Raw genomic sequence first — 24,047 nt, forward strand, 5'->3', positions numbered from 1 at the left:
TCTGTACAAATGACCACATCCATGTAGGAGAACTCCTAGAGTGGCAGATCCTTGCACGTGACAGTGTTCACAAGAGGGATTGTTATCATGACGGGCCTTTAAAGCTGTGTCTGGCTAATGCTTGGATTTTGGTCCTCTGAGGGTCTCTCCATTTGTATGAGATGTTGATGTTTATGTTCTTTTCTATTAGCAGCTAAAACTGCATGGTTCAAAACATGGAAAAATTCCCAATTGGTACTCACTTTCAGAGTTTCAGTTCATGAGAAGCGTGGAAAGTTTTAGTTTAGTGAAGTATCTTTATTTACAGAACAACTTTACAAAAATAATTTCAATAAAATTATTACAAAGTCAATTTACAATATAATACAGCTCCAAATGTAACACCAGCTTATGATGGAGAAAATATTACTTTTATATGTTCGGTCAATCCGTGGCATAAATAATGCTTTAAACAAGGAGCTAGTTTTCTTATAGTCTACAAATTACTAATGACGATTAATAAACAACGCATTTCTTGGCTTATGTGGTTCCTCTGTACAATTCACATTAGCACTATAAAAACCAATGACTGGAGGAGCCTGGAAGATGCACAGCCTTACGTCTGTTCTGCAGAGACTGGTCAGCCGGATACCCAACGTGTTTGCTTCAACAGGGCTGCCAGGAGCACTGTTCGGCTCCAAAATGTCCACAGTGGCACTCACTTCTATACATCAGAAAACACTGCACTAGAGAGACACCAGTCGTCTGACCTCAGGAACAGCTTTTCCAATGTCATGCCTTGATGTGGGGGGTTTTGATTTTTTTCAGTGTTTTGCCAAAACAGCAGGCAGAGATCAAATCCTGTCTCCACAGTACCTTGTTCTGTAAACTTCCAATGCTCATCTTCCTTGGGAGTTCGAGACACGGGCTCCTACGGCTCTGTTTACTTGTACGTAATGGCATTCGGCTCTTTGTGAAATATGTTCTCTGCTTCAGAAACTGCCTTGCCAGAATTTAAGAAACGTACTGGGCTCCTCCGTATGGCAAAACTTCTGTGACTCCCCACCCAATGATGTTTCCCCTGATACTGCATGCATCTTCTCCGCTCTGCGCTGCTATCTCTTTGGCGCTGAGCACTCTGTCCCACATGTTAAAGCCAGTTAATTTTCCGGAGAAAGCTAAAGCTTCGTCAAATCCACCCCCAATGCAGCAGCCATTCTTTTCTTGACCGAGCTGCAAAATCCCTCCGTCTGGAACGGTGTGAGCATCAGCAAAGTCTGAGGCGGTGGCTGCGAGCTCTCCCTTCACCCACAGGGATGCAGATCCATTCTCTGAGCTCCAGGCACCGCAGAGATGCATCCACTTCCCAGGAGCAACTACGTTTTTGACAGCTAACTTGTGCTGGTCACCACCAACAACAAGCACTGCAGACTCCTGGCTGAGATAAAGCTGGATTTCATATGGATTTAACTTGGTTCCGTAGGAGAAGACAATAGTTTTGTCCAACACCTCAGTCACCTTGATCCAGATACAAGCAGTAAAGGAGTGAAGGGTCATTCCAGCAGTTGGGTGAACGCTCCCAAATATCTTTTTCGAACGCATGGGGAATAGAATTGCTGTTTCACACCCTGAAAAAGTTAGAAAGATTGTTAGGTAGATAAAACCCAGTCTATTTGTACATGCACAGCTAGGACCCTTGACATATGCTCGCTTCTGGGCTTCCCAAAGGGAGCAGAGAGCTCAGCTCATCCAGTGGGATGTGGGATGTAGGATGCTTTGAAGAAGCTGTCGGATCTGATGGATGAATTTGCCAAACACTATGGCAATGGGTCTAGGGGCTAATCAGGCTGCAGGAACAAGGCTTGGCTCTTCCCTCACTGCAGTAGCAGTGTATTGTATAGTCCCGTGCCATGCTAAGTGACATTTGAGTTTAATGCCGCCTGCCTGCTCTGGTGCTTGCCTCGGGAAGTTGGGCTTCCCCAAGGGTCTGTGCGGGGCAGGTGCCTTCTGCTCGGAGGTGTCTCCTGGGAGAGCTTCTCTTTTGCTGGGTCACCTCGAGAATTTAGCACCTTACATTGGGTAATTATGTTGGGTAGTCCCCTCTGTTTCATTTAAGTCCTGTTTTAGCCTCTGTGTTCTTTTTCAGTATGGAGTGATGAAAACAGCAACGTTATGGTGAGGGGATGGGTTCAGTGGTCTGTCAAACGGCAGGTTTAGATACCGTGCCGTTCCTGGGGTAGTAGTGTGAGACTACTGCTGCGGCTGGGGAAATGGAGCCACTGGGTAGTTGTCACGGGCAGTTGTGCAGCGTCCTGCGGTTGTCCTGTAGATAACTGGGCAGCAGAGGGGACAGGGGCTACGGAAAAGCAAAAGCAGTGCAGGGAGCGTTGGTAGAAGCATGCTGAGATGTGTTAGTTTATGATAATGACTCCCTTTTCTGACCCTGCCTTTAGGGCTATTGGTCAGTAGCTTTCATCGGCGCTGGTTAAGCATGGGAAATATATAAGACAACTGGTCTTTTAAAAACAGTTAATCTCTCATCTCCAATGAATCAATATGTTGATAACAGAAATTAGATTAGCTAAAACCACTAACAGAAATTTATGGCACTTGGAAAAGTGACTGATGATCACTAAACCGAAGCCATTTTTGGTATTCTATGTACCATTCCCTAATTGTATATAACTTAATATTCTAGGTGACATGGGGGGAAAAGCAGCTCCCTTCTACAATTAAGCTGGCTCATTTCCTGTTTAAACAAGCTAGAGGATCTAAAATGTCTAAAAACGTGTGGAAATTTCTGCTTCTGTGAATGAAGGACTCATTGTGTCCTCCAGGATCATGCTGCTGTGTTATTTCATAGACTGCTTCCTTTCAACTTTGAGCAGATTTTACATTTCTTCATTGGCCCTTTTGAGAAGGGGCAGGGTCAGCAAGCAACTGTTGGGGATACTCCTTAAAATGCTACTTAGGAACACTATTGTGAAAAAGCTTTTAATTAGGAAGCTTTCAAGCTTTATTATCAAGGCCTAAACAAAATTAAAACCAGCCTCACTGAAGAACAAAAAGTGTGATTAGAAAATCCCTCAAGAGCATGGCTGGCAGTAATTCAAGATGTGAGAAATGAAATTAAGTTGCTAAAAATTCTTTTGAAAAAAAAAAATCTAGAGAGACACTCTGGAAGTACTTGAATGTATCCTTTAAAATAAAAAATAAGAACATTTTATATAAAAACATGTAGGACCAGTGGAAATAATCTGGATTTCCACTGATGAGACTGAGATCCTTAATGCCGATCAAGTTTTTTACTCTCACCTAGTGCAGAGTAACTGACTGCAAGGCTGGCTGTGTTACAGGAGAGTGATAAAGAATGAGATCATGCTTTCTGGAAGGCAAGATTCATGTGCTTGGGGAAAAAAAGGAATATGCTGTAAGATCTACTCCCAGTACACAAAGATTACTGAAGTGTTATGATAAATAAAGGAGTAAAAGCAATTTACTTATAAAGCTGAATCCATGCCCTACATGAAAGGATAGATTCACGTTAGATTGTAAAACGCTTTGATGTAAATTATTGTGTTTGTATTGCAATAGGTTTGTGTCAGTTGTTGCCTTTGCTTTAGCAGTTACAAGAAGCACTGCTTGCTCACCTGTGCAAGAGCTCACGCTGGTGGTGCTGCTCAGGGTCGCTGGCAAGGCTGGTGTAACTGCACCCCTAACTTCCTATTCACAGACACCCGTGGGATTCTGCGAGTGTAGATTTCTGTGGGGTTTTTAAGCTGCAGTAACCTCCATTTGTGGAAAATACGGTTGTTAAAGACATGTCAATGTTTAGAAGACAGGCAGCGATACCTATCTGGTAGGCAGAGTTATATTCAGTGTAGTTATATTGTGCATGTAGCAATTTTGCATCCAACTTTAAATAGATGGGGGTCTGCTCTGCCATACCCAAGTTGCTGTAGCTGCTTTTTGGGTGTCATATTACAGTGCACAGAAGAACTGATGTGAAATTTGAGATATGAGCTCCTTTTTCTATGGCCACCTTGCTTGCTGACCAATGCAAACATTTTGGAAGGGGAAAAAAAACCCCACAAACCAGCAATACCACAGTGTTACTAATTTTTCTATGCTTGAGGAAATATTCTGTCCTGACAGTTGCATGCAGTGAATGTGCCCTCCCTGCTGCGGGAAGCGTGCTTAGCTGGTTGACATCAGCAGTGTGTCCTCAGATCAGGCTCTGCTCCTGGGCAGTTGGAGTTGGTGAGGAGACAACATTTAGTTTAGGAAGAGAGAAGAGTAGGTACATGCATGAACAGAACAGGAGAGCTCAGCAACTAGCGTGTATGCGTAGGAGTTACCAGCTGGGAAGGTAAAAGGTGAGAGAACATAATTTGTATGTTTAAAATACATTTGCTGCTCTCTGGCAACTGTTTTGATCTGGGAGAGCCTGCAGGAGGTGGGATCTAGCTGGCTTTGCCCTCTCTAAGGACTTTGATTAAACCCTTCTTTGATCCCACGTTTGGAAATCTCAGCACCTCTTTTCTGAGAACAGTTAATGGGTTTCCTCCCTGTATGTACGGACTGCTCAAAGCTGCTGTGGTGTTCATAAGATTGCTTTGGAGTCGTGTGCAGAGGAAGGTGCTCAAGAGGGGTGTTTGCAGGATGTCTGTTTGGACAGGCCCACCAAAGAGAGCTCTCTGGTAAAGCACAGCGCACGTGGACTTACCTGCTGGCAGTAAGTGCTGAGCCGCCCATTTCTGCGATGCTTTCAGTTCAGCTCTGGTTTGCTGTAGCTCTTTCCACAGAGAGTTCAAAATGATATTGTCTCCTCTGGTGGGACTGAATTTATCCTGCTGAAAAGCTGTCTCCTGAGCCTCTGCCTCAGACCTCCTCAGCCAAGCGCTCTCCAGCCGGCCAAGCCTGCCGGACACGTTGTGGCTCAGCAGCAGAATGTGCTCAAGAACCTTTCCTTGCTCGGACTCGTGAAGCCTCTTGGCTTCTTCAACTTGGTCAGTGTTCCTTACAAGCGCCTGCTCTACCTGTGACATGACGTGGGAGGTGACTTTCTCGATGGTGGCGGTGAAGGTGCCTGCGAGGTTGGTGGTGAGCTGGCTCAGCTCTGCTTTCAGGGTCTGCAGGTCCACCTTCAGGATCTCATCCATCTGCTGCAGCATCATGTTCTCTTTCATTTGAGAGTTCTCGAGCATGATGAAGAGCTTGTCCCACTCAGTGTGCTCTCGCTGGCAGTCGCATGAAACAGCTGGAATGGAAGATACAGATGTTGCTATTCCTTTGTACTTACATTTTTAAACAGAAGGAGCATTTGACAAAATCTGGCTCTGTGCAAGGCTTACAAGCTCCAGACTGTCAGTGCGTGTCCCTCTATATCAAAGCAGGAAAGTGGTGTGTATTATAGCTATTTTAAAATTGTCATCGGCAGTCTTTTGCAGGAACACTGAAAAATAGAGAGTATAAAGCAAATTCCAAGGCACGCCATCCAAGTGCTTTAGCATTTGCTGACCATAATAACCTACTGGTGCAAGCACATGCTTCTTCCTCTGAGAAAAATATTTATGTTTGTAATAACTGTTACAAGAGCTAGGCAACAAAGAATGCAATTCTGCACTTAACACAAATTTAGTTTAAATCTACTTACTTTCCTCAGTACCAAGAACTGGACCTTCAATTTCATTATCCATATTCACATACATGAGATCATAGTCGTCATCTTCATCCAGAACAGAAACAGAAGCCCTGAAAACACAGAACAGCATAAGCAGAGAAAGTATTTCTTGGGGCAGCATTCTTTAGCTGCTTCCTGAAAATAGCTGGGCTGTCTGGAGCTAAAGTCTAAGTCAGACTTCAGCAGAGACAAGACTGCTAGTGAGACACAGCGAGCCCCTAATAAATGCTCCGAGCGCCTCAGCTTGAATGAATGAGCAATGCTAGTGCCAGTGTTGTAATAAGAGCACTTCTGACTGTTGGTTTTGGCCGAGAGGAGAAGGGGGCGTGCAGCTTGCTCAATTCCAGCCTTCCAGGTTTGCACTGGGGGGAGATGTACTGGCTCACGAAGGGGAAGAAACGGGAAAAACTGCTCTTGCGAGCTGCCGCTTCCCTTCCAAGTGCAGATTGCTGTAACGTGCATCAATGCGAGGGTGAGAGTGGGGGGTGCAATCACTTGGAGTTCTCTGCCTGCGAGCACTGGCTGCATCAGTTATGTTATTTTGTGTTATTTGCGGAAAGGAAAGTGTTCTCTGCAAACTCATTTTGTAGTTGGTATGTGCCAGGGCTCTGGAGGGGTTTCGTAGAAAAATAAACATACCTGGAGTTGGTTTGGATACACACGTATGGTTTAACCTAAATATTGTAGCTTTTTTTGATAGTTACATATAAAAACTTCTATTATATACTGACAGTTTACTGCTTTAAGCAATAAAGGAGAACTCATAAAGACAGCTTGTTAAAGTTTTGCTTTTCTAGCCCTAATTACCAACAACAACATCATAACTATGCGGATAATAGGTTACTGCTAGTATCTTGTTTTGCGAGCATGTAGATTAGCAGCTGCATGATTAGAGTTGTTTCTGTTAACTTGGAAAAAAACAAAACAAGGCACTCTTGGATTAGACATTAATCTAGTGCTAAGTATTATTGTTTTTGGTGTTAATCTGTTTTAAATTCTGGAAGGCTTATCAGTTCAATGGGCCATTAATTATTTCAGAGATGCGTTGCTTAGGTGAGATTAGGGATAATATGGTACAAATTATATATTGGCTATGAAATATTCAGAGAATAGCAAAAAACCCCACATAATTGCATCTAGCTTCCAATCAGTGTTCCCTTTCCATTTGAGTCTGGTTTAGCCCCTTATCACTTGATGCAGGAGTGTGTAAAGAGGGCCCTGTACTTCTGTTCTTGTTCATTCTCCCTCCAACACCCGGGCCACGAGTGGGAAGTGCGGCTGCATGAGGCAGCAGAGACAGTGTGCGTGGCCTCAAGCGTTGCTCCCTCCTGCAGCGGGGACCAGGAGGCACTTTGCAGGTTTCTCCTTTTGCTCTGGAGGGAGGTAAGGCTGGAGCTGCCTGCTCCCCAGCCCCTCCAGGCTTGCTCCACACACCCCCGGGCAGCCCGCTGCTCCAGGGCCGCAGAAAACTGCTGAGAGTCTGGTGCTGCACCAGATGCCTCCTAGCACCCAGCCTTGCTAGTGCAAACCTAGGCTGCCTGTGTGTTGGACTGCTGGCCACGGTACTGTGCTATTCCTGCGTGCCAAACTGGTCTCACTGTTTCACACTGTGTGTATGTGGGGTTTCTGCCACTGTGGGGCCTCCAGCTGCTCTTCCACAACCACAAATAATAAATAGTAACATTGACGCAATACGTTAGAAACCTCAAAACTTTGGTAAAGTAGAGGTGAACATTTTGGGGAGGTACATGCCTAACTTCGGTCATCCTGGGGAAAAAAATTAGGTGTGGGCTCTTATCTTTGAATACTCAATTTTTAGGGAATGTCAAAACACCACTGTATAGCTTCGAGAGTTCCTTCTGTCCATGTTACATTTGCAGTGTGCTACAAGGCTCTTTTTTTCCTTTTTCTTTTTTTCTTTTTTTTTTTTTTTTTTACAGGCTCTCTGTGCTGCTGAGTTGGGCAGAGAGCACAAGGCAACCTTTGCTGCTCGTCGTCCGTGCAGGGAACGTGGCCAAAGTGCGCCCGGAGCATGGTCCTGGGGCAGCCGGGGCGGGCTGGCATTGTCACAGCACGCAGTTGTGGTTGCTCCTGCTGTACGTGCCTCCTCCCTGCCTGACTTGCAGCCAGAATTGCAAAGCCATCGAGTGTCCCCAACTGTACATTAGTTTCTGCCTGAGTTGCATAATTCCCAGTGTGTGGTCTGCTTGGAAAGTCTGAGAAAATCTAATCTGGAAAGTATTGGGGGGGTAAGGGTGGTAGGGGAAGGAAGAGGGAAAGAAGGTAATTAAGGAGTAGAGTATAATGTTTTTCCATTCTCAGACAACAAACATACTTTTCAGGCTCTTAGTTTAGACTGAGACAGATGAAGCAGGATGGAAAAAAGTGAATTACTTGGGAGCGGGTACAATATCACCTCTGACTGCCCGAGCTCTGAGAATCAAAAGGTTGGTGAGTTGCTTGTGCGTCATACCCTTAGAAACTGAAAAGGTGTGACAAACAAATGGCAAGAAGTACTCAGAGCTAACTTGAAACATGAAAAGAAAAGAGTGAATTGGGTTGTGCTCCATGACCTTTCTTAAGTTATATGAGGAACAGACACAAACTGTAGTATCTGCTTGGATCATTTACAAGTTTGTATACACAGGTTATTCAATTAAAAGCAATTCCATGTCAGTGAGGTCGCTTTAATATCACTCCAAAGTGATGGGGTTGCTTCTAAATTGCCTTTGCTTTTCATTTATCTTGGTTAGTGAATATAAATGCGGCAATGCTTGCTGTAGGAAACTGCCCAAATTTGTGTTTGTACGAAGTATTTTTGTCCAGAGAAGTTTCATGGCTGCAATCCATCATGTTGTGTCACATCAAATTGCATCCCTCTTCTAATACATCTGACACTTGAAATGCTTGTTTTCTCAGGTTGAATAATTAGTCTTACTTTCCAGACACCTTCCTATCTGTGACATCCCAGCTTAGGCAATAGCACGTCTCAGGTTTGTGCCTGTCTTTCCTTGTTTGAAGCTGCTAGTTTTTGTTACTCTCTGCTGAATTCCTTCCCTCTACACTTTTACAGCTGAGATTAATTTTGTCTGTCCAGGAACATGGGAATTTCATCTTTTGCAATTGTTACCATTGCTGAAATTTGACTGGAGCTTAAGGGTTCTCTTCCATATGAGCAGAAAACTTCCAGTAGAAACTAAATGTGTGCAAGTGCAAAGAGAGGACTTATTTCTGTAAGCACTAAGTTATCCAGAGAAGAAAATAATTTTTAGTGTATTCAGTTACAAAATTGTTCTATTTCAAACTCAGATATGAGTCTAGAAAAGTTAAAGTAAATGCATGGTCCCACCATTTTAGTTCTAACTTTGGGTGGATTGGTGCTTTGCCTGAATCCCACGGTACGTTAGTGAGACTCGTAAAAATGTGACACTTTTTTACAGACTCACTTGTAACATCAGGAAGAGATTTGCACAAAGAATGTGGGTAGAAAGTGGCCAGAACTGAACAGCTTGCTAATTTGTTTAGGGTAATTCATCAGCAAATATCTTTCCTTCGCAACTTGCCTTTGTGCTTTATATATAGAACAAAACAAGACTGAAATTCGCCATGTGCATGGGACTAGAGGTGGGGCCTGAACCTTGCCTTTAGCACTGCAGTGCTTGTACAGAGGGCTCAGAGCTGCCTTCAAGGAGAAGCCAACAATTCTTCAAGCAGAATAAATGCTTCAGGATAGGATGCAAAAGTGTGGCTGGCTGAATAGTGTGGAGGCTCTCCTCCAAAGCGTAAGGACCCCTTAGGGATCATTACAAGCTGTTCGACTAAAAGTTGTTTGAACCTGCGATAAATTATACGTTACTTACTTGGCTCAGAGTTGATGTTGCAAGACCTAACAGTGTCTTGGGGTGCATTTTCTGTGTCTGGCAAGAGCACGATGTGGTCCGGTCTGACCCATATATCCTTTTTCTACCATCCGTGAAGTGACCTGCTTATCTTCCAAAATTCGAAGGCTCAGATTTAAAAGGGAGAAAAAGCAGCAGGCCAGAGTGCTAGTTCCTATTGGAAACCAAATCCAAAGAGACCTTAAGGACTTTCAAGGGTTTACAAAAAGGAGCCATACTACATTGCAATAGGCAGATGTTTTCCATATGTTGTTCAAGTGAAACTTAAATATATTGAGGCAGGCATGTACAGCAATATGAAGTTATATATTTTGGTATGAGCCTGGGCTTCAAACTGAATTATGCGCAGACATCTTAAGAAAATGTGTGAGAGAGGGTTTTGCATATCTCTGTCTGTCTGCAGTTGACTCTCTCTGGCTCCTTTCTATTCCTGGAAGTGGCATCCTTAACTATTTATGTTCAAATTTACTGTCATGCATATTTAGTTCTCTTAATAACCAGCTATTCTTTCCATATGCTGCTTATTTAATTTGAAAGTCTGAATCTCGACAAAGGAGAAACATAGCTTTTATGTGCTTTCTAGCTGCCTTCTTTCTTTTTTTTTTTTTTTTTTACTTTATTTTTTTGTTAATTTAAATCACACTTAGTTTGGTGTAGGACTCAACAAAGAATCATTCAAATCTGAAAGCTCATTAAGCAGCCTTCTCATGATATTGTACTTGAGAATGAAAATTATCATTAATAGTATTTTCTTTTTTTTACACTTACATTGTTATGCCTGCAATGATTCATTCTATTTAGGTTATTTATTTGTCTTCTTGGCCCAGTATATATTTTTCTACAGTGTGTTCCATGTCTCCCTTATTTTGTACTGATGATTCTTAAAAACTGGTGTCTCCAGGTGTGTGCTGATTTTCTAGGGCTCTCTCCAGCTGTAGGCTACGGCCATACAGTAAGTCACTGGCCTCTCATTTGCTCTGTTCTCAGGGAACTTGATGCTGCTGCGTGTCCTGCCTGCTCTGTATGAGAAGCAACCGCAGCCGATAAACCTCCATCTGAGGGAGCTGGTGGCACTGATGGCTCAGCTGGATCAAGCCGAACAACACCACCTCCTCAGGCTCCTCCAGATCGTGGCTAGGAAAAAAGAACTTGGGGTAAAACCATGTTTGGAATATCTTGCTGCTAAATACTGCACCTCCTTTTGGAGGAGTTTATTTGTTTCAGATGACTTGGCAAGGTCTGTCTGCTCACTGCTCTCTGAACAGTGAGGAGTCCCGTAACGTGCATGACAGTGCTTTCCTACATTAATTCCCCGTGAATTCTTTAATTTCATTCCAAATTCTCCATCTAATTATAAAGAGAACATAACAATGACTCTGCTGGACCAAAATGTTTGTGTTAAACCAGAACTGTTTTCAACGTTTTTGGCTCTTCCTCTGTCAGCTGAATATGAATTCCCATAACTATGTTTCTGTTAGAATATATGAACTGTATTAAATTACATATCAAGGAAAATTAAAATGAGTTAGGAATTGATTAGAAGTGAGCTGGAGATTAATTATCTAAGGCAAAATATACCATGCTTTGGAAATTGCATGTCATTGACAGCACCCAGTGCATTTAGAACAAGGCACAAAACTACCTGCTTTGTGAATTTATGAAATTCATAAAATTTTTGGAAAAGAAGAATCAACAGTAGTTAGTATCTTTCCCCAGGTAGCCAAGGAAACTATATTGTAATACACAGTCCCAGATGAAATAGGGCTCCTTTCAGAAGCAAGGCCCTTGTCAGCTGGGGGAGGCTGGGGTGCACCTCTGGCTATTGCAGGGGTCCACACTGGAGCCGACGCATCAGAAGTTGTTTTGCATTCTCATTATTACTATTATCATTTATTGCTACTAACAATTTATTCAGCCACCTACCTGCGGTATTTTGCCACAGTGACAGGTATCAACTTGCTAAAACTGATAATCCTCAAAAAAAATGATAGAAGAATCGGTTACTTTGTGCCCCGTTTCTGTGTTGAAATGTCTTTTGCACAGATGCAACAGTTTCTTTGAATCAAAGGTGTATTACTGTACATGTGTGTTTATGTGAAAAATAATCATTTGGTAGATAATTGTATACACTGCATCCTGTTTGTAAGATGATTTTAAGGACTACACCCTCAGCCTCTTGAAAATTGTGTTGTTACCAAGAAATGACAACTTGCCTACAGCATTTTTTTGTGCAATGAAGATCTTGCCTCTTATTTTTTCCTCTGTTCCAGCCATTAACCTTGTCACGTTATTTAGTTTCCAGTAGAAACCAAAAAATTCTGCTAGTACTTTAATTTACTGTATCATTGGGGAAGGCTAAGTCCTACATTGTTTTAATCAATAAAGTATAGGACAGGCCCAGAGCAAGGGAAATATTTGGTGAGGGGTTTTTTTTGTCTTTTTTAACGATTGGGCATTTCCTTACTTATATATGCATAACTGCAATATTTCAAGGCTGCAGCTTACCCTTATTCCATATGTTGAGCTGAACTTTGATTGACCTCAGCAATAGCTCTGTGCAAAGGTCAGCAAGGGTGGAAAACTATTTTACTAAATCAAAGTCTAGTGTTTTATTTTTATTGCTCCGATGTACAGTACCTCTTTTGGTTATATGTGTTCAAAATTTGTTTCTGTCTGATTTTTTTTTAATAGGTGCTGAAAGAGTGTATGCCATTTCTATTTGGACACTTGAAAGACCCTAACCATAGTGACATTATTCTAAACATACTTATAGAAATATCCACCTATGAACCAACAGCCTTAGCCACTTTTCTTCCAATGCTGAAGGAAATTGGTGAGAGTTTGCCAAGTTTGATTGGGCAAACAGCAAAGATCTTTGGAGCTGTTGGACATGTTGATGAGGTAAGTTTAAAAACAAAAGAAGTTGGTTGGTTGGTTTGGGGCTTGGGTTGTTTGGGTTTTTTTTTTTCTAAATCTTGTATAAAGTAATACACCTAAGTATTCCTTTCTTCATGAGTAACCAGACTGCCCTACCAGAACATGTTCCTGGTCCTAAGACCACAATAGGTCTAGACTGTAATACCAGTATGGCTAGGAGAGCAAGTACCACAAAAATCAGCTGTGGTATTTTAGTGACTGAGACTGACTTTCAATCTTCTAGCCAAGGAACTGTCAAGTAGTAAAGGGTCTCTGCAGATATGGGGTTCAGGTTAGCGGGAAGGAAAGAAACTTTGTAGAAGAGCTTAATGAACATGAAAAAGATGAAAACTTAAATTCTCATAACTGTAAAGATAAATATCTAAATTATTATTATTATTATTATTATTATTAAACTGTGTATCTCTATGCATGTATATGTTCTAAAGCAGGTAACTGTCATTATTCCAGGGGCTTAGCTAAGCTACATTGCAGTGTACCTATATGTGAAATGAAAGGCAAAGAAGAGGAAAAAAGTATTTTGCACACCCTTTGTATGACATCATATTTTAGATGCACATAGCCTTCAGGAATGTTGTAATCATGCAGTGAAATATGAACTTCCTTGTATAGTGTAATCCAGATATTTTGGCTTTGTAGCCATAGTTAATTGGATACTTCTGACAAATGTCTTTATAATGAAATGCTCAGTGGTGATACTGGGCTCAAGCCTCATCACAGGAACCTCTTCACAGTTAACTTGGTTTGGGATCTGATCCAATGGGAACATTTTGCCTAAAAAGGACTTACACTGACAAGCTCCTAAAAAATTATGGGAGTTTCATGGCAGCATAATTAATCTGCACTGAAGTTTTTGCTTTAGTCGTAAGTGTGCAGTCTGGATGCTGGAGCAATGTTCACCTAATCCAGGTGCCATCAACAGACTCAAAGACAGTGTGTACAGAAACCATCGGGTAGTTCGTGGGTCCCAAAGCCCTCTAACCTCCCCAAAATACCAGCTCCAGTGAGCAGCCCGAAAACCCCTGCGTCCCCAGCAGCGATGGATGCTGATCACAAAGATATGATGTTAGCCCTGCTTAGCTGGGACTAGGAAATGCCTTAGACCCCGACGAGACCCATCTTACCCCACTGCTGTCCCCAGCTCCTAAAAATACAGCCTGAAGGAGGTTGCTACCACAAGCTTGTAAACTACCTGATTCCTCACGACCTTGGGTGTCCTGAGGACACCAAACTGGTTAGACTTACTTATGACACATCATGATTTTTAATGAGATTTTATTTTCATTCCCAGGTATGAGCTTATGTCTCTTTCACCACTGCTAACAGACATTTTCCTTCCACTTCAAATCACAGTTCTGTAAAGTCAAAAATAATGTTCTGCTGAACTCAAAGAGTTTCTGGTAAATAATTCAAATTTTTATGGCTGTGACAAAACGCGATTATATAGCAGAAAATGATGGTATGTAATAAATCTAAGCATTTGCTGAAGTGTGGCATTGATGCCTGCCATACAGTAACCTGGATAATTTATTTCAGCAGAGAGCTGAATCCCACAGTTTCCGTGTCCTTTCAGTGATCCTTGAGGCAAAACTTGCACTAAGTCTACTGGAGTTTGTCTGCATAAAGGCTAGAGATTTCACTGCAGCTTTTGCCTTTCTGAATCAGACCTTGGGGTTGTCCTTCCTTTGACTCCGCTGGAGGCCGGTTTGGAGGGAGGAGGGAAGAAAAGTGACATTGTTTTGCTGTGCGGGGAAAAATCCTCCACATATTCATCTTCTGTCTTTAAGATGACAGTTCTTCTATTTACTTGTTTAGGTACAGATAACAATGTGCTCTCATCAATGATAGTGGTAATCAGAGAATCGCCAGAGAGACTTTTCTCTCCTGAGAAAATAGTTTCTTTTGGCCCCTAACCAAAGTTAGTCCCTTAAATCTCGGGAGTGGGGGGGTTAGGCAACTTGAAGCATATCTCCTACCCTGGTGTAGGCAAGTCCAGCAAACCCATCGTAAGGCATCAGGGTGCGTTATGCCCTGTTAGGTGTTGCTGAAGGTAAAACGAGACCCGTGAGAAACGCAGGGAAGTTAAAGGGGAAATTTTCCTTTGCACACCCATTTTAATAATTCAGAATTGTCTCAGTAATACTCTTAGATGAGATAGTTGCACTAATTTAAATGGATATTGTGGAGCGGAGAAGCCTGGCGTGAGGCAGGGAGAAGCCGCGTGGGGCAGGAGCAGAGGGTCAGGGGGCAGCCCCTCGGCAGTCCTGTTCGCTGGCACGGAAGGATGTTATGCAAGTCTTCTTTCACTTGTTGCGACAAGTCCAATCCTTTCTCCTTTGGCATTCGGTTATGAGTGTGTATTGGCTGGGCGATGGTGTCTGATCGTGGTGGGTACAGCACAGGAAGACACTACACTTGCTGTTTCTGCTGATCTTGAGCTTTATATTCATTTATCTTGTAAGAATCAAAACCAGATTTGGCTTGGCTTTGTAAATCTTATTTCTGGGGGGGGATGAAGTCAAAATCACATTGAAGACTGTGAGCCAAATGAAGTTTGTTGTTCTCTCCTTGTTTACTTACATAACCCCAGCAAAATTTACCTTTATAAGAACTGCAGCTGACCACATTTAGTTCTGCGTTTAGTACTTAAAAGTCAACATCTCCTAGAAGCCTTACAGCTTATAACTAGCTAATCCTCAAACGAGCACAGCTGGGATCAGAATTTAAGGATTTAATTTGGATCCTGTATTTTAGCGTGTTGAACCAGCTCTTCCCATGTGAGTGTCTCTGAGGCCCCTTTTCTGCTGTGTTTGCTACTTAAAAGGGACTGAATTTATTTTGCCCTTTGTTGTTGTTATTCTTTTATACCAATACCAAGAAAAAGTAAGGAACCAACTGCACATGTTGTATTTCATATATTGTTGGAAATTATAGGCTATAGTAAAGTTTACAAAGAAATGATTCGCAAAACATTTTCTCCTTATGTTTTTTAATCTGTTGGTCTGCATGGATACACGTAGCTACCAAGTGTTACACACAGCCTGGGCAAGCCTGCATTGCATAATTGATGTCCAATCTCTCTTGTAAGTGTCAAGTAACTGGCATTATGTCCTGTGTCCTATGTCTTATTTTTCTAAGAAGCTGCAAGCTGCTGACTTAGCAGCAGACTGCATTCCAGCCCGCTCTGCCGCCACCAGCACTGCGTGTTTGCAGAGATGGCACGCTTTTAATTTGTTTGTAGTGGGCTCTGTTTTAGTGACATCCAGGAGACCTTTCAGTAGATACTCAAAAACATTAATAAAAGCAGCACGCAAAGGGTGGCAGGGGTGAACTTTCCAATGTGAGGCGAATGGCTCCTCTCTTGTTTTCTAAAAAATATCTGAATTATGGAAGATCTGCCCTGATTGAAATGTGTAAGTAGTTACCAGTGCTCCGGTGACTTGATTTTGTTTCTGCAGTCACCTTTGAGCCGTATCAGTCCACCAGGCTCCTGACATCAGTGTCAGGCTTGCACAGCACTGTCACCTGGACACAGGTGACACTGCCTTTCCTTGGTCAGGAGCGGTACGTCTGTGTCACTGGTGTTCTCAAAGGGCTTGGATGTGCTTCTGGCAGTGCCACGCTACCAGTTCAGTTATTCCCTCTGGTGTAAATGGTGCAGAAAGAGCCTTAAAACGTGCTTGGGTGATGGCTGGGCATTGCATGCTGGACCCAAGGTGAGTCACCCTTTTGGGTGCAAAACGTATGCTAGAGTTGCTGGCAGGGCTTAAAGTTTACCCTTTTCTCCTTGTGGAATACTTTTGTTTCGTGGGTTTTTTGTGATGTGGGATGCAGTCTGCTGCCCCACATCACCTGGGCATTTTCACATAGCAATTTCCCTCTTCCTTCACAGACGTTATAACTGATAGTCTTTCTTTCACCTTCTACTTGTGAGTTTTGTCTCTTTACCCTAAGGATTTTTTATTTTATTTCAGGGAACTTGAGTGTTTTGTGGCCCACAGTTTTGTGGGGGTATGAGGAGCTACTTTGGCAGGACGTTTGTTGGTCTACAATTGCCTGGGGTTGCATCAGACCAGATGTTGACTGAAAGGTCCTTGTGGCTCTTGTGTGTTTAGTAACACAATGGATCTCTCATAGTCCTCCTTTTCCCTTGTAAAGGTTTTGTTTGCTTTACTCGGGCAGTTTCTTGTGCAGATTTTACCCTCACCCTATTGTGAGCCAAGAGACGGATCGTGTCTCTGGATGCTCCCATGCAGATCAGGCTTCTTGAAAGGAAAAAAAATGCCATGGATTTCTCTGATGTATGGGGCATCACTCGCTGCAATGCAGACAATCAGCCTGTGATAAAATCCACAGAAACACGTCTGGCATCATAAAAGCTGGACAGATCTTAAAGGCTCAGTATATAACAATGAGTGCACCCACAAGAAAGAATTAAAATGATACTCTGACCTAGAAGCATAACTGCTAAGTTACAAGCATCACTGCAGCCAGTTTATTTAGATTAGGTCCAAGTAGAAACATGCAGGCAGCAAAATGGTCCCTGCAGACACATGCACTGCTGATGGTCTCGTCTCGCAGCCCACCGTGGCAATGCCTTCCTGAAAACCTCTGCTGTCACTTCTCCCCCTCTCCCTTTTCCTGTAACGGAGCCGTGTTACAGATGGGCTGCTAGCTCTTACTTATAGATGTGAATCAGCGTCAGCATCCCTTTCCTGGCCAAGCAAAACAAGTGGGAAATGAAATGACAATGGTAGTGTTGGAATTTTAGTGATCGATATTTTATTTTACTGGGAGGTTTACTTGGGGAAAAGAGGTGGCAAGGATCGAGGCTTGGCTCTTTACAATATAGATTGCAGATATGAGCAGAAAATCCTTTCTGCTGGCTTCTAGAAGCAACCTCTTGTGCTTTCACTGAACTGCTCTCTCCACCTTGGCAGTTCAGACAGACCCCTGGAGAGATGAGAGGTTTGGCTGAAAAGAGATCCCTTTATTTAAAGGTTGCCCCCTTGTTTATACACACCGTTTCTGTTGATGTCAGTGACAGTCTCATGGGTGAAGTTGAAATCAGAACTTGTCCCTTAACAATAAATTTGTGCAAAGCTAAACACCATCTTGGGGCATAGGTCAATCAAAGATTTTAATGATCTCTTTTCCTCAATAACTGTATGTTTTGAACCAACTGGAATTCAGAGTTGCTTCTGAAAGCCTCGTGATCTCTTTTTGTAGTCTCCTGAGCCTGATTTTAGGGTAAAGCCAAATACTGTGCCACACCTCATTGTTGTATTTTAGATCTTCACTTACTGGCAGATGTAATGCCATAAAATGCAAGGGATGCTTATGAAAAAATACATGAATACATAAAATAAGCATTGTTAGAATAACAATGGGTTACGTACAACCAAATAGGCTTTCTGAAAATTTTTGGATAAAAATTGTGGCAGGGATAATGACTGCTTTCATGTTGAGCTATTTTGCTGTAATTTTGTTTTGTATAACAGTTACATATTATATTACTCAGTAGAGTTTATTGTTCTTTTACCTCACTCCAGGCGAGTAGCAGCATTTCAGCATGGCTGGAGATACTCCAGCTGGATCAAAGTGACATGAAAATGGTCAAAATTTCTCTTCCAGTTACGTCTGCTGCACAGTTTGTTTAGGAAACAAAAATGTGTTTTAAATGTTAATTGAGCCTGTGTTTATCTCTTGGAGGGAGGATCGTCTTCCAAATAAACTAGTGAATATGTACCAAAAAGTCAACCTCTTTCAAGCCATTGAGAAAAAAAGCTCATTCCATCACACCATCCAGCCCATCTGAGGATGTAGCTATAGTTTTTCCCCATATGGCTGAAGGGAAGCAATTTGTCTGATATGCTTTTCTCATTTATCTCTGTCATGGCATGGTGTAGCAGATCCTCTTTTGTTTGAAATAAGTTGTCTTTTTCTTCAAAAAATCTCTTGCTTGTGATGCTCGGGCCACATTCTGCCAAAGTCTCCCGTGTATTTTTATGGCCCAGCTGTATTTGAAATCAAACTTTCAGCAATTTTTTCTCCCCTGTTACGAGGTCTCAGAAGAGAAGAGGTAATAATGTTATTGTCCTGCAGTGTTTGGAGTATGTGCATGGCACGTGACTTCCCCTTCTTTTCTGCTAACCCTTGGGAAGAAGAGAATTTTTCATTTTTGCCTTTGCTTGCATTTCAGCACAGGGTCTAAAAGCAAAATATCTCCCAATTTCTGTAACAATCTGCTGAGTACCAAGTGGGTTTCACTGAGCGGAGCCATCCCCAGTTACCCCAGTGGAGGATCTGATATGAACTCCTGAGTTAACTGCTGCTTTCTCTGCTGCTTTTCCCACTTAGATATTTTTAGGACTGTAGAACCTAATACGCGTAGGACAATTATAACAAAACAGAGGAACCCTAATGCGTTTCTTCACCTTTGGGGTTTCTGTTTTAGTATGTGAATTTGTACACGTACATACAGAAATAGCTGGAACTGGAATTGTGTGCCCTTGCCAAGCAGAGATGATAAAGTATCTTTGCTAGAAAATATTTGCGTGTTTAATATTATGATCTGAAACAGCCCCTTTAATCCTAATTTGTGGGGGATGTGATCTCGCTGATATATTGGCAAGATCACATCCCCCTGAAAAATTGGCTAGCAAAACTTTGGCTACAGAGGGCATATCAGACTTCAGTGCATTGGCAGTGATTGATACAGCTGCCAGACAGTGCCTTATCACGTGTGATGAGATCTTAAAACAAAATCTCATTTTAAACTTCTCTTTGTTGCAGTGTTAGTCATGGGTCTAATCTGAGTGTTGCTCCTAAATGAATTGCTATGAAAGGAAAGAATCCCGGTGATTTACGAGGTGCTTTAATCTCTTGCCATTAGCGAGAAGAGATGCTGATAAGTCCCCCTGCTCCTGCCTGCTGCACCTCGCTCCTCTGCCGACGCTGAGCCGGAAGAGTCCTGCTCAGTCTGGGTAGCATCGGTGACGACAGGCTCTTAGGTGACACTGCTAAATATAGCAAATCAGCAACACCCAACAGGTCCAGAAAGGAAGTTGTGATTGGGAAATATTTTACGGTCTGAAAAATGGATTTTAATTCCTGGCAAAGTATTTGTAACAGCTAATGGCATACGCAGAATTCCCTGCAATTTCCTGGTGACCATTGATTATTTGCAGCTATGGAGCGGAGAGTAACATGGACAAAGCAAAAATCTGGACATTAGCCCGATAATACAATGAGGCTGTAACGAAGACACAAAACCACAATCAGTCATGAGTCATGCAGTGCCACAAACCAGTGCAGACCTGAGCTGCAGGGTTTGTTGAGCTGAGGTCTGCCGGCAGGTTATAACATGTTTGTGTCCATGCTAATGCCTCTGCGAGTTCAACGTGCAACAGGTGGGGTACGGACACAAGGAAAAAGACCCTGGAAGAGAAGACCCCGTGAACTGGAGCAGCGTGTGTGAGCGCTTGGCCCCTTACAAGAGAGTTTACCTGCCACAAACAGCACAGGATAAAGCAAAAAAGGGGCACAGAAACTGGGTACAGCGAGGTGAAGTAGCTTGGCCAGGCTCATAAGACTCCTCAAAGACAAAAGGGGAGCTAGGTCTGCTGCTGATGCTCTGATCACTGAGCCAGGCTGATCTACTACCCTAGAGCAAAGCAGGGCCCTTCAAAGAGGCTTTAGGGACTCTGACTTTAGGTTAGAGGAGGAGACAAGGTGTACTGAAGTTAGGCTGGGTTAGGGAATACCAAGAGGTAGAAATGTAATGTCAATAGTACACAAAAATCAACTCTGTGTTTGATGTAGTTGCCTTTTTGTTAGTTATCATGGGGTAGCCACTACTCCCCAGTGACAATGCTTTAATCGGCAGCATGCACACAAACCTCCCTTGCACAAGTAAGCAATAAATTAATTCGTTTAAAATTGTTCTTGCCTCCTCGTATTGTCTAGGAGCGAGCCAGAATATGCTTGATGTATTTGGTGAACCAGCTGGCCAACATGGAGCACTCGTTTCACCATATTCTTTTGCTGGAAATTAAGAGTCTCACTGACACCTTCTCGGGCATCTTGGGCACCCAGAGCAGAGACATCTACCGCATGAGCAACAGTTTCACTGCCATAGCCAAACTCCTCGTCCGACAGCTAGAGAATGACAACACGTCAGGAGCCAGGTAAAGCTAGTTTTTGTATGATAAAGCCACAGGTATCTCCGTGGCTGTGTGAGGCTGTATAAACTTATATTAAATATATTCAAGTTGGGATGAATGAACAATCAGCTGAAAGTAAGATGTACTGCAGTTCCTGTAAGTTGCTACATTGCCATTTTCATATTGATCTTGATATCCCTCGTGTACTGTTCCAGTATATACTCACTCAGCCATTGGGTTGTGTTATTTATAGGGTCAGGTAAGCATACAAAATAGTTTACAGGCACCTGATAGGCAGTATCCCTACTTGTAGAAGTAACTTGAGGTATGCATTTCAAATGCAAGCATAAGGATGATTGACACTAAGGCAGAAATCTGTAATAAAGAGTGACAGTAAGAGATGTAGGTGCACTGCAGACACCAGCTTCATGCTACCAGGCAGAATGACCTCTGAACATCATACAACAGAAATTGCGTCATTTGGCACTGAAGAATAAAGCAACTGTTCAAGTTCTAGCACTTAAAGAATAGGAAGAAAGCCGTGTCTCAGATAAGTAGACTAAGGCAATCTAAAAAGCTTCAGTTAAAAATAAATCCATGAAGTCAGGCTACACAATTATCATTGAGTTTATTCTAGAAGATAACCACTGAAGCTGATGAGAACAATGACTGGCGTAGCTCTGATAAAGGTTTGCTAAAAAAAGTCTGAAAAAAATTTCTCAAGCTTGTACAAAAAGATGTTCTGCTCACTCAGCTTCTTTTAAATGTGTATCCTAAGGTTAAAGCATTGGGAGCGTTGCTGCATTTGTCACTGTAAGAATATAAGTGTTATTTAAATATATGGTAGTAGTCACTTTTAATTAGGGAGAGACTTATAATTAGTACTGTGTACACTGAAATAGGTCAAGAGGGCACAACGGAATAGTGATTCTTTGAAAAAATTTAACACAGATGTCAGAAAACTCATAACCATGAAGGATAGCCTTAGAGACAGACTTGTAGAGTTGGAGCCAAAACATTGAGGTCATTCGAGAAACAATTAATTGGTATCCTGGCGAGAGTTAAAAATGAAAAAGGAGAGGAACCCTGATATAGTCCCTTATTTTACAACAAGGCTGTAAGAAACATCTGAACTTCACCCGGTGGCAGAAACCTCAGCTGAAATCGAGCCCTCGGCACACGTTTTATGAAAAAGGTTTCATTGAAGATAGTGAAAAAGCCTAAGTGGAGATAGCAAAGCGAGCATGAAATGACATAAGTTTTCCAAACTAGTCAAGTTCAGCTGTGAAGAAGAGTATGCCAGATGTCACTTAGTGAAGGGGACCAGAAGGATATCATGTACTCTGGGAACTGCAGTGAAGCAGGACAGGAAATGAGGCTTCAGTAACAAAGCATAATAATTATTCACACAGCCCATCGTGGTCCCTTGATTTATGGTAGAAAAATTACTTTATTTGCTAAAATGTTGTGATATTCCTATTCCTTATTCCTTTCTGTGCTTAATATCTATCTCTAGAGCTGATAAAAAACAGTACAAAACAAGAAAAGATTTTCATTAAAATGTTCCTGCTGTGTTTCCCCATTTCTCTCTAAAATTCCCCTTTGTTAAGGACTTGCTTTGCTGAGGAGTAGAAGCTTTATCTGTGTGAGTGTGGTTACAGATGCAAAATACTGTCTGGGTGCAGAGTCTGGGGGAGGAGAAGGGAGGAAATGATAATATTTTTCAGTGGATTTTTCAGAAAGCATCCTTATTTTCCTTCAGGAGAAAAACTGTACTAATTCTACTGAGCATGAAAGGAAAAGGCTTTGGTTGTTTGCTTGTTTAAGTTGCGTTTGCTTCTGAGTGACAAGTTTGAACACAGCCATGCGTATGAGGGAATGAAAATGTAACTGCTGTCTTTGGAATATGAAAGCTACTGTGGGGTCAGAGGGCCAGACTTTGAAGGGTAATATGTAGGGGCAGATGGTGGAAAATGAACCCACCTTATCCCAGGGCTGCAGTGGAGCAGCTCAGAGTTTATTCTGGTCTAAGGAAAGGCAGAGTTTGGCCTTAAGTCTGCAGTGGAAAGAACTTAAAATAGACATGCCTCCACACTATTTGTTTTGTTGTTATCAGTTTTTAACACTTCTGTGGATAAATTGCTACTTTTATGAGACAGGACAGTCCCTGTGATGCAGCTGTGCTCACCACAAGGCAGGCGTGAGTGTAGCCAGAAGTGATGGGAAGGAAAACCTGTTCCTCATGCTCCTGGGTAAAGAATTGTGTCCCGGGACGTGTCTGCTGCAGTGGGGTCTGCCCTGCATACAGCTGTCTTGAGCCAGTGGCAGGGCCTGGACCCTTTCAAACAAACCTTTCTGAAATTACTTCTTATTCTCTGACCGCTGCTTGAATTTTTTTTTTTATTATTTATTTTTTTTAATTTTATCCCACGCCCACAATCCTCTCTGACCCTGGTTGCTTGCAGCAGCCACCATCTTGTGATCTCAACGTGGCTATAAGAGATCACAGTGAAACACTGACTTTTCACAATTACGCTTTTTAGGTATTTGGTTTTACATTTCAGGCCTGTATCAAGCAAAGTGTCAGCTAAATAGGACAAGAACAAGTATGGTGCAGCAGTTAAGGCTAAAATGAGAGTTCGCTGCCGATTCAGGTGGAGTTTATTCTGACTTGTACTAGCGTTAAGTGGGACCAGTTCAGACATTGACATGGAAATACCGTCCTAGCCCCAGAGTTGCTACAGTTACTGAACAGCAGTGTTTTTTAAAGAGCAGCAATCCAGAGTATTTATGCTGTGAAAGGAAAACAGGATTTTAAAATGTGTGGCTGGATTATAACCATTCCTTCCAGAATCATGTGTTTACATAAGAAGAAACTGATTTCTTTAGAGCGATGGCTGGCTTGGAGTTGTTTGACACAGGAAATTTTACATGCAGTTAGTAGAGAGTATAATTAAAACCATGCGATGCTCTGTTGCCCCATACTGTCACAAAATTGCAAGTTATTCAGTCTCAGAGGTGCTTTTTAAGAACACATACAGAGTTTTAATGAACTGATCCAACCTAGAAGTATAGCATGGTCAATCAAAAGAAGGCAAGAAAGGAAAGAAAGAAAGAAAAATTAATGACCCTTCCAAGCCCTTGTTCTGGGTAAGAACTGAGTGTAACAGGCTATACCAGTGCTACTCATTTTAGTGTAGTGGCTGGATGAAATTATCTTTTTTCCTTAAAGCAGAGGATAGGTCTAGCACATGGCATCATTGAGCATTCCTTTACCATTCATTTGCCTTTCATTTTCTACAGTATTTGTCCTTCTTTAAATCAACATTTCTAGTGGTGAATAGAGCTGTAACAGCATCTAAGACTTTCCTATGCCAGTAAGGG

General features: G+C 42.3%; 2 protein-coding genes across 5 annotated transcripts in view; one reads left to right on the forward strand and one right to left on the reverse strand.

Moving 5' to 3' along the window:
• Positions 1 to 24,047, forward strand: part of VEPH1 (ventricular zone expressed PH domain containing 1) — a 96,619-nt gene that overhangs the window by 27,852 nt on the left and 44,720 nt on the right. For all 4 annotated transcript variants that reach the window (XM_069792872.1, XM_069792873.1, XM_069792874.1 and 1 more), the window contains 3 exons: positions 10,549 to 10,715; positions 12,253 to 12,462; positions 20,467 to 20,687. In XM_069792872.1, the coding sequence (XP_069648973.1) occupies positions 10,549 to 10,715; positions 12,253 to 12,462; positions 20,467 to 20,687 (598 nt within the window). The remainder of the gene's footprint in view (positions 1 to 10,548; positions 10,716 to 12,252; positions 12,463 to 20,466; positions 20,688 to 24,047) is intronic.
• On the reverse strand, positions 277 to 5,928 carry PTX3 (pentraxin 3). Its single transcript, XM_009925064.2, has 3 exons — positions 5,636 to 5,928; positions 4,706 to 5,239; positions 277 to 1,607 (listed from the first exon to the last, which is right to left on the reverse strand). Exons 1-3 carry the CDS (start codon positions 5,781 to 5,783, stop codon positions 994 to 996), a joined length of 1,296 nt encoding a protein of 431 aa, XP_009923366.2. The 5' UTR covers positions 5,784 to 5,928; the 3' UTR covers positions 277 to 993.

The sequence above is a fragment of the Haliaeetus albicilla genome, chromosome 9 (assembly GCF_947461875.1).
Source record: "Haliaeetus albicilla chromosome 9, bHalAlb1.1, whole genome shotgun sequence".
Lineage (NCBI taxonomy): Eukaryota > Metazoa > Chordata > Aves > Accipitriformes > Accipitridae > Haliaeetus > Haliaeetus albicilla.

Excerpts from the sequence above, each read along its gene's own strand:
- PTX3 (XM_009925064.2), bottom strand. The coding sequence starts at position 5,783 with ATGCTGCCCCAAGAAATACTTTCTCTGCTTATGCTGTTCTGTGTTTTC. Across the intron at positions 5,240-5,635 it reads AGTTCTTGGTACTGAGGAAA|CTGTTTCATGCGACTGCCAG; the intron begins GTAAGTAGATTT and ends CTTCCATTCCAG. Across the intron at positions 1,608-4,705 it reads TCAGCACTTACTGCCAGCAG|GGTGTGAAACAGCAATTCTA; the intron begins GTAAGTCCACGT and ends TAACTTTTTCAG.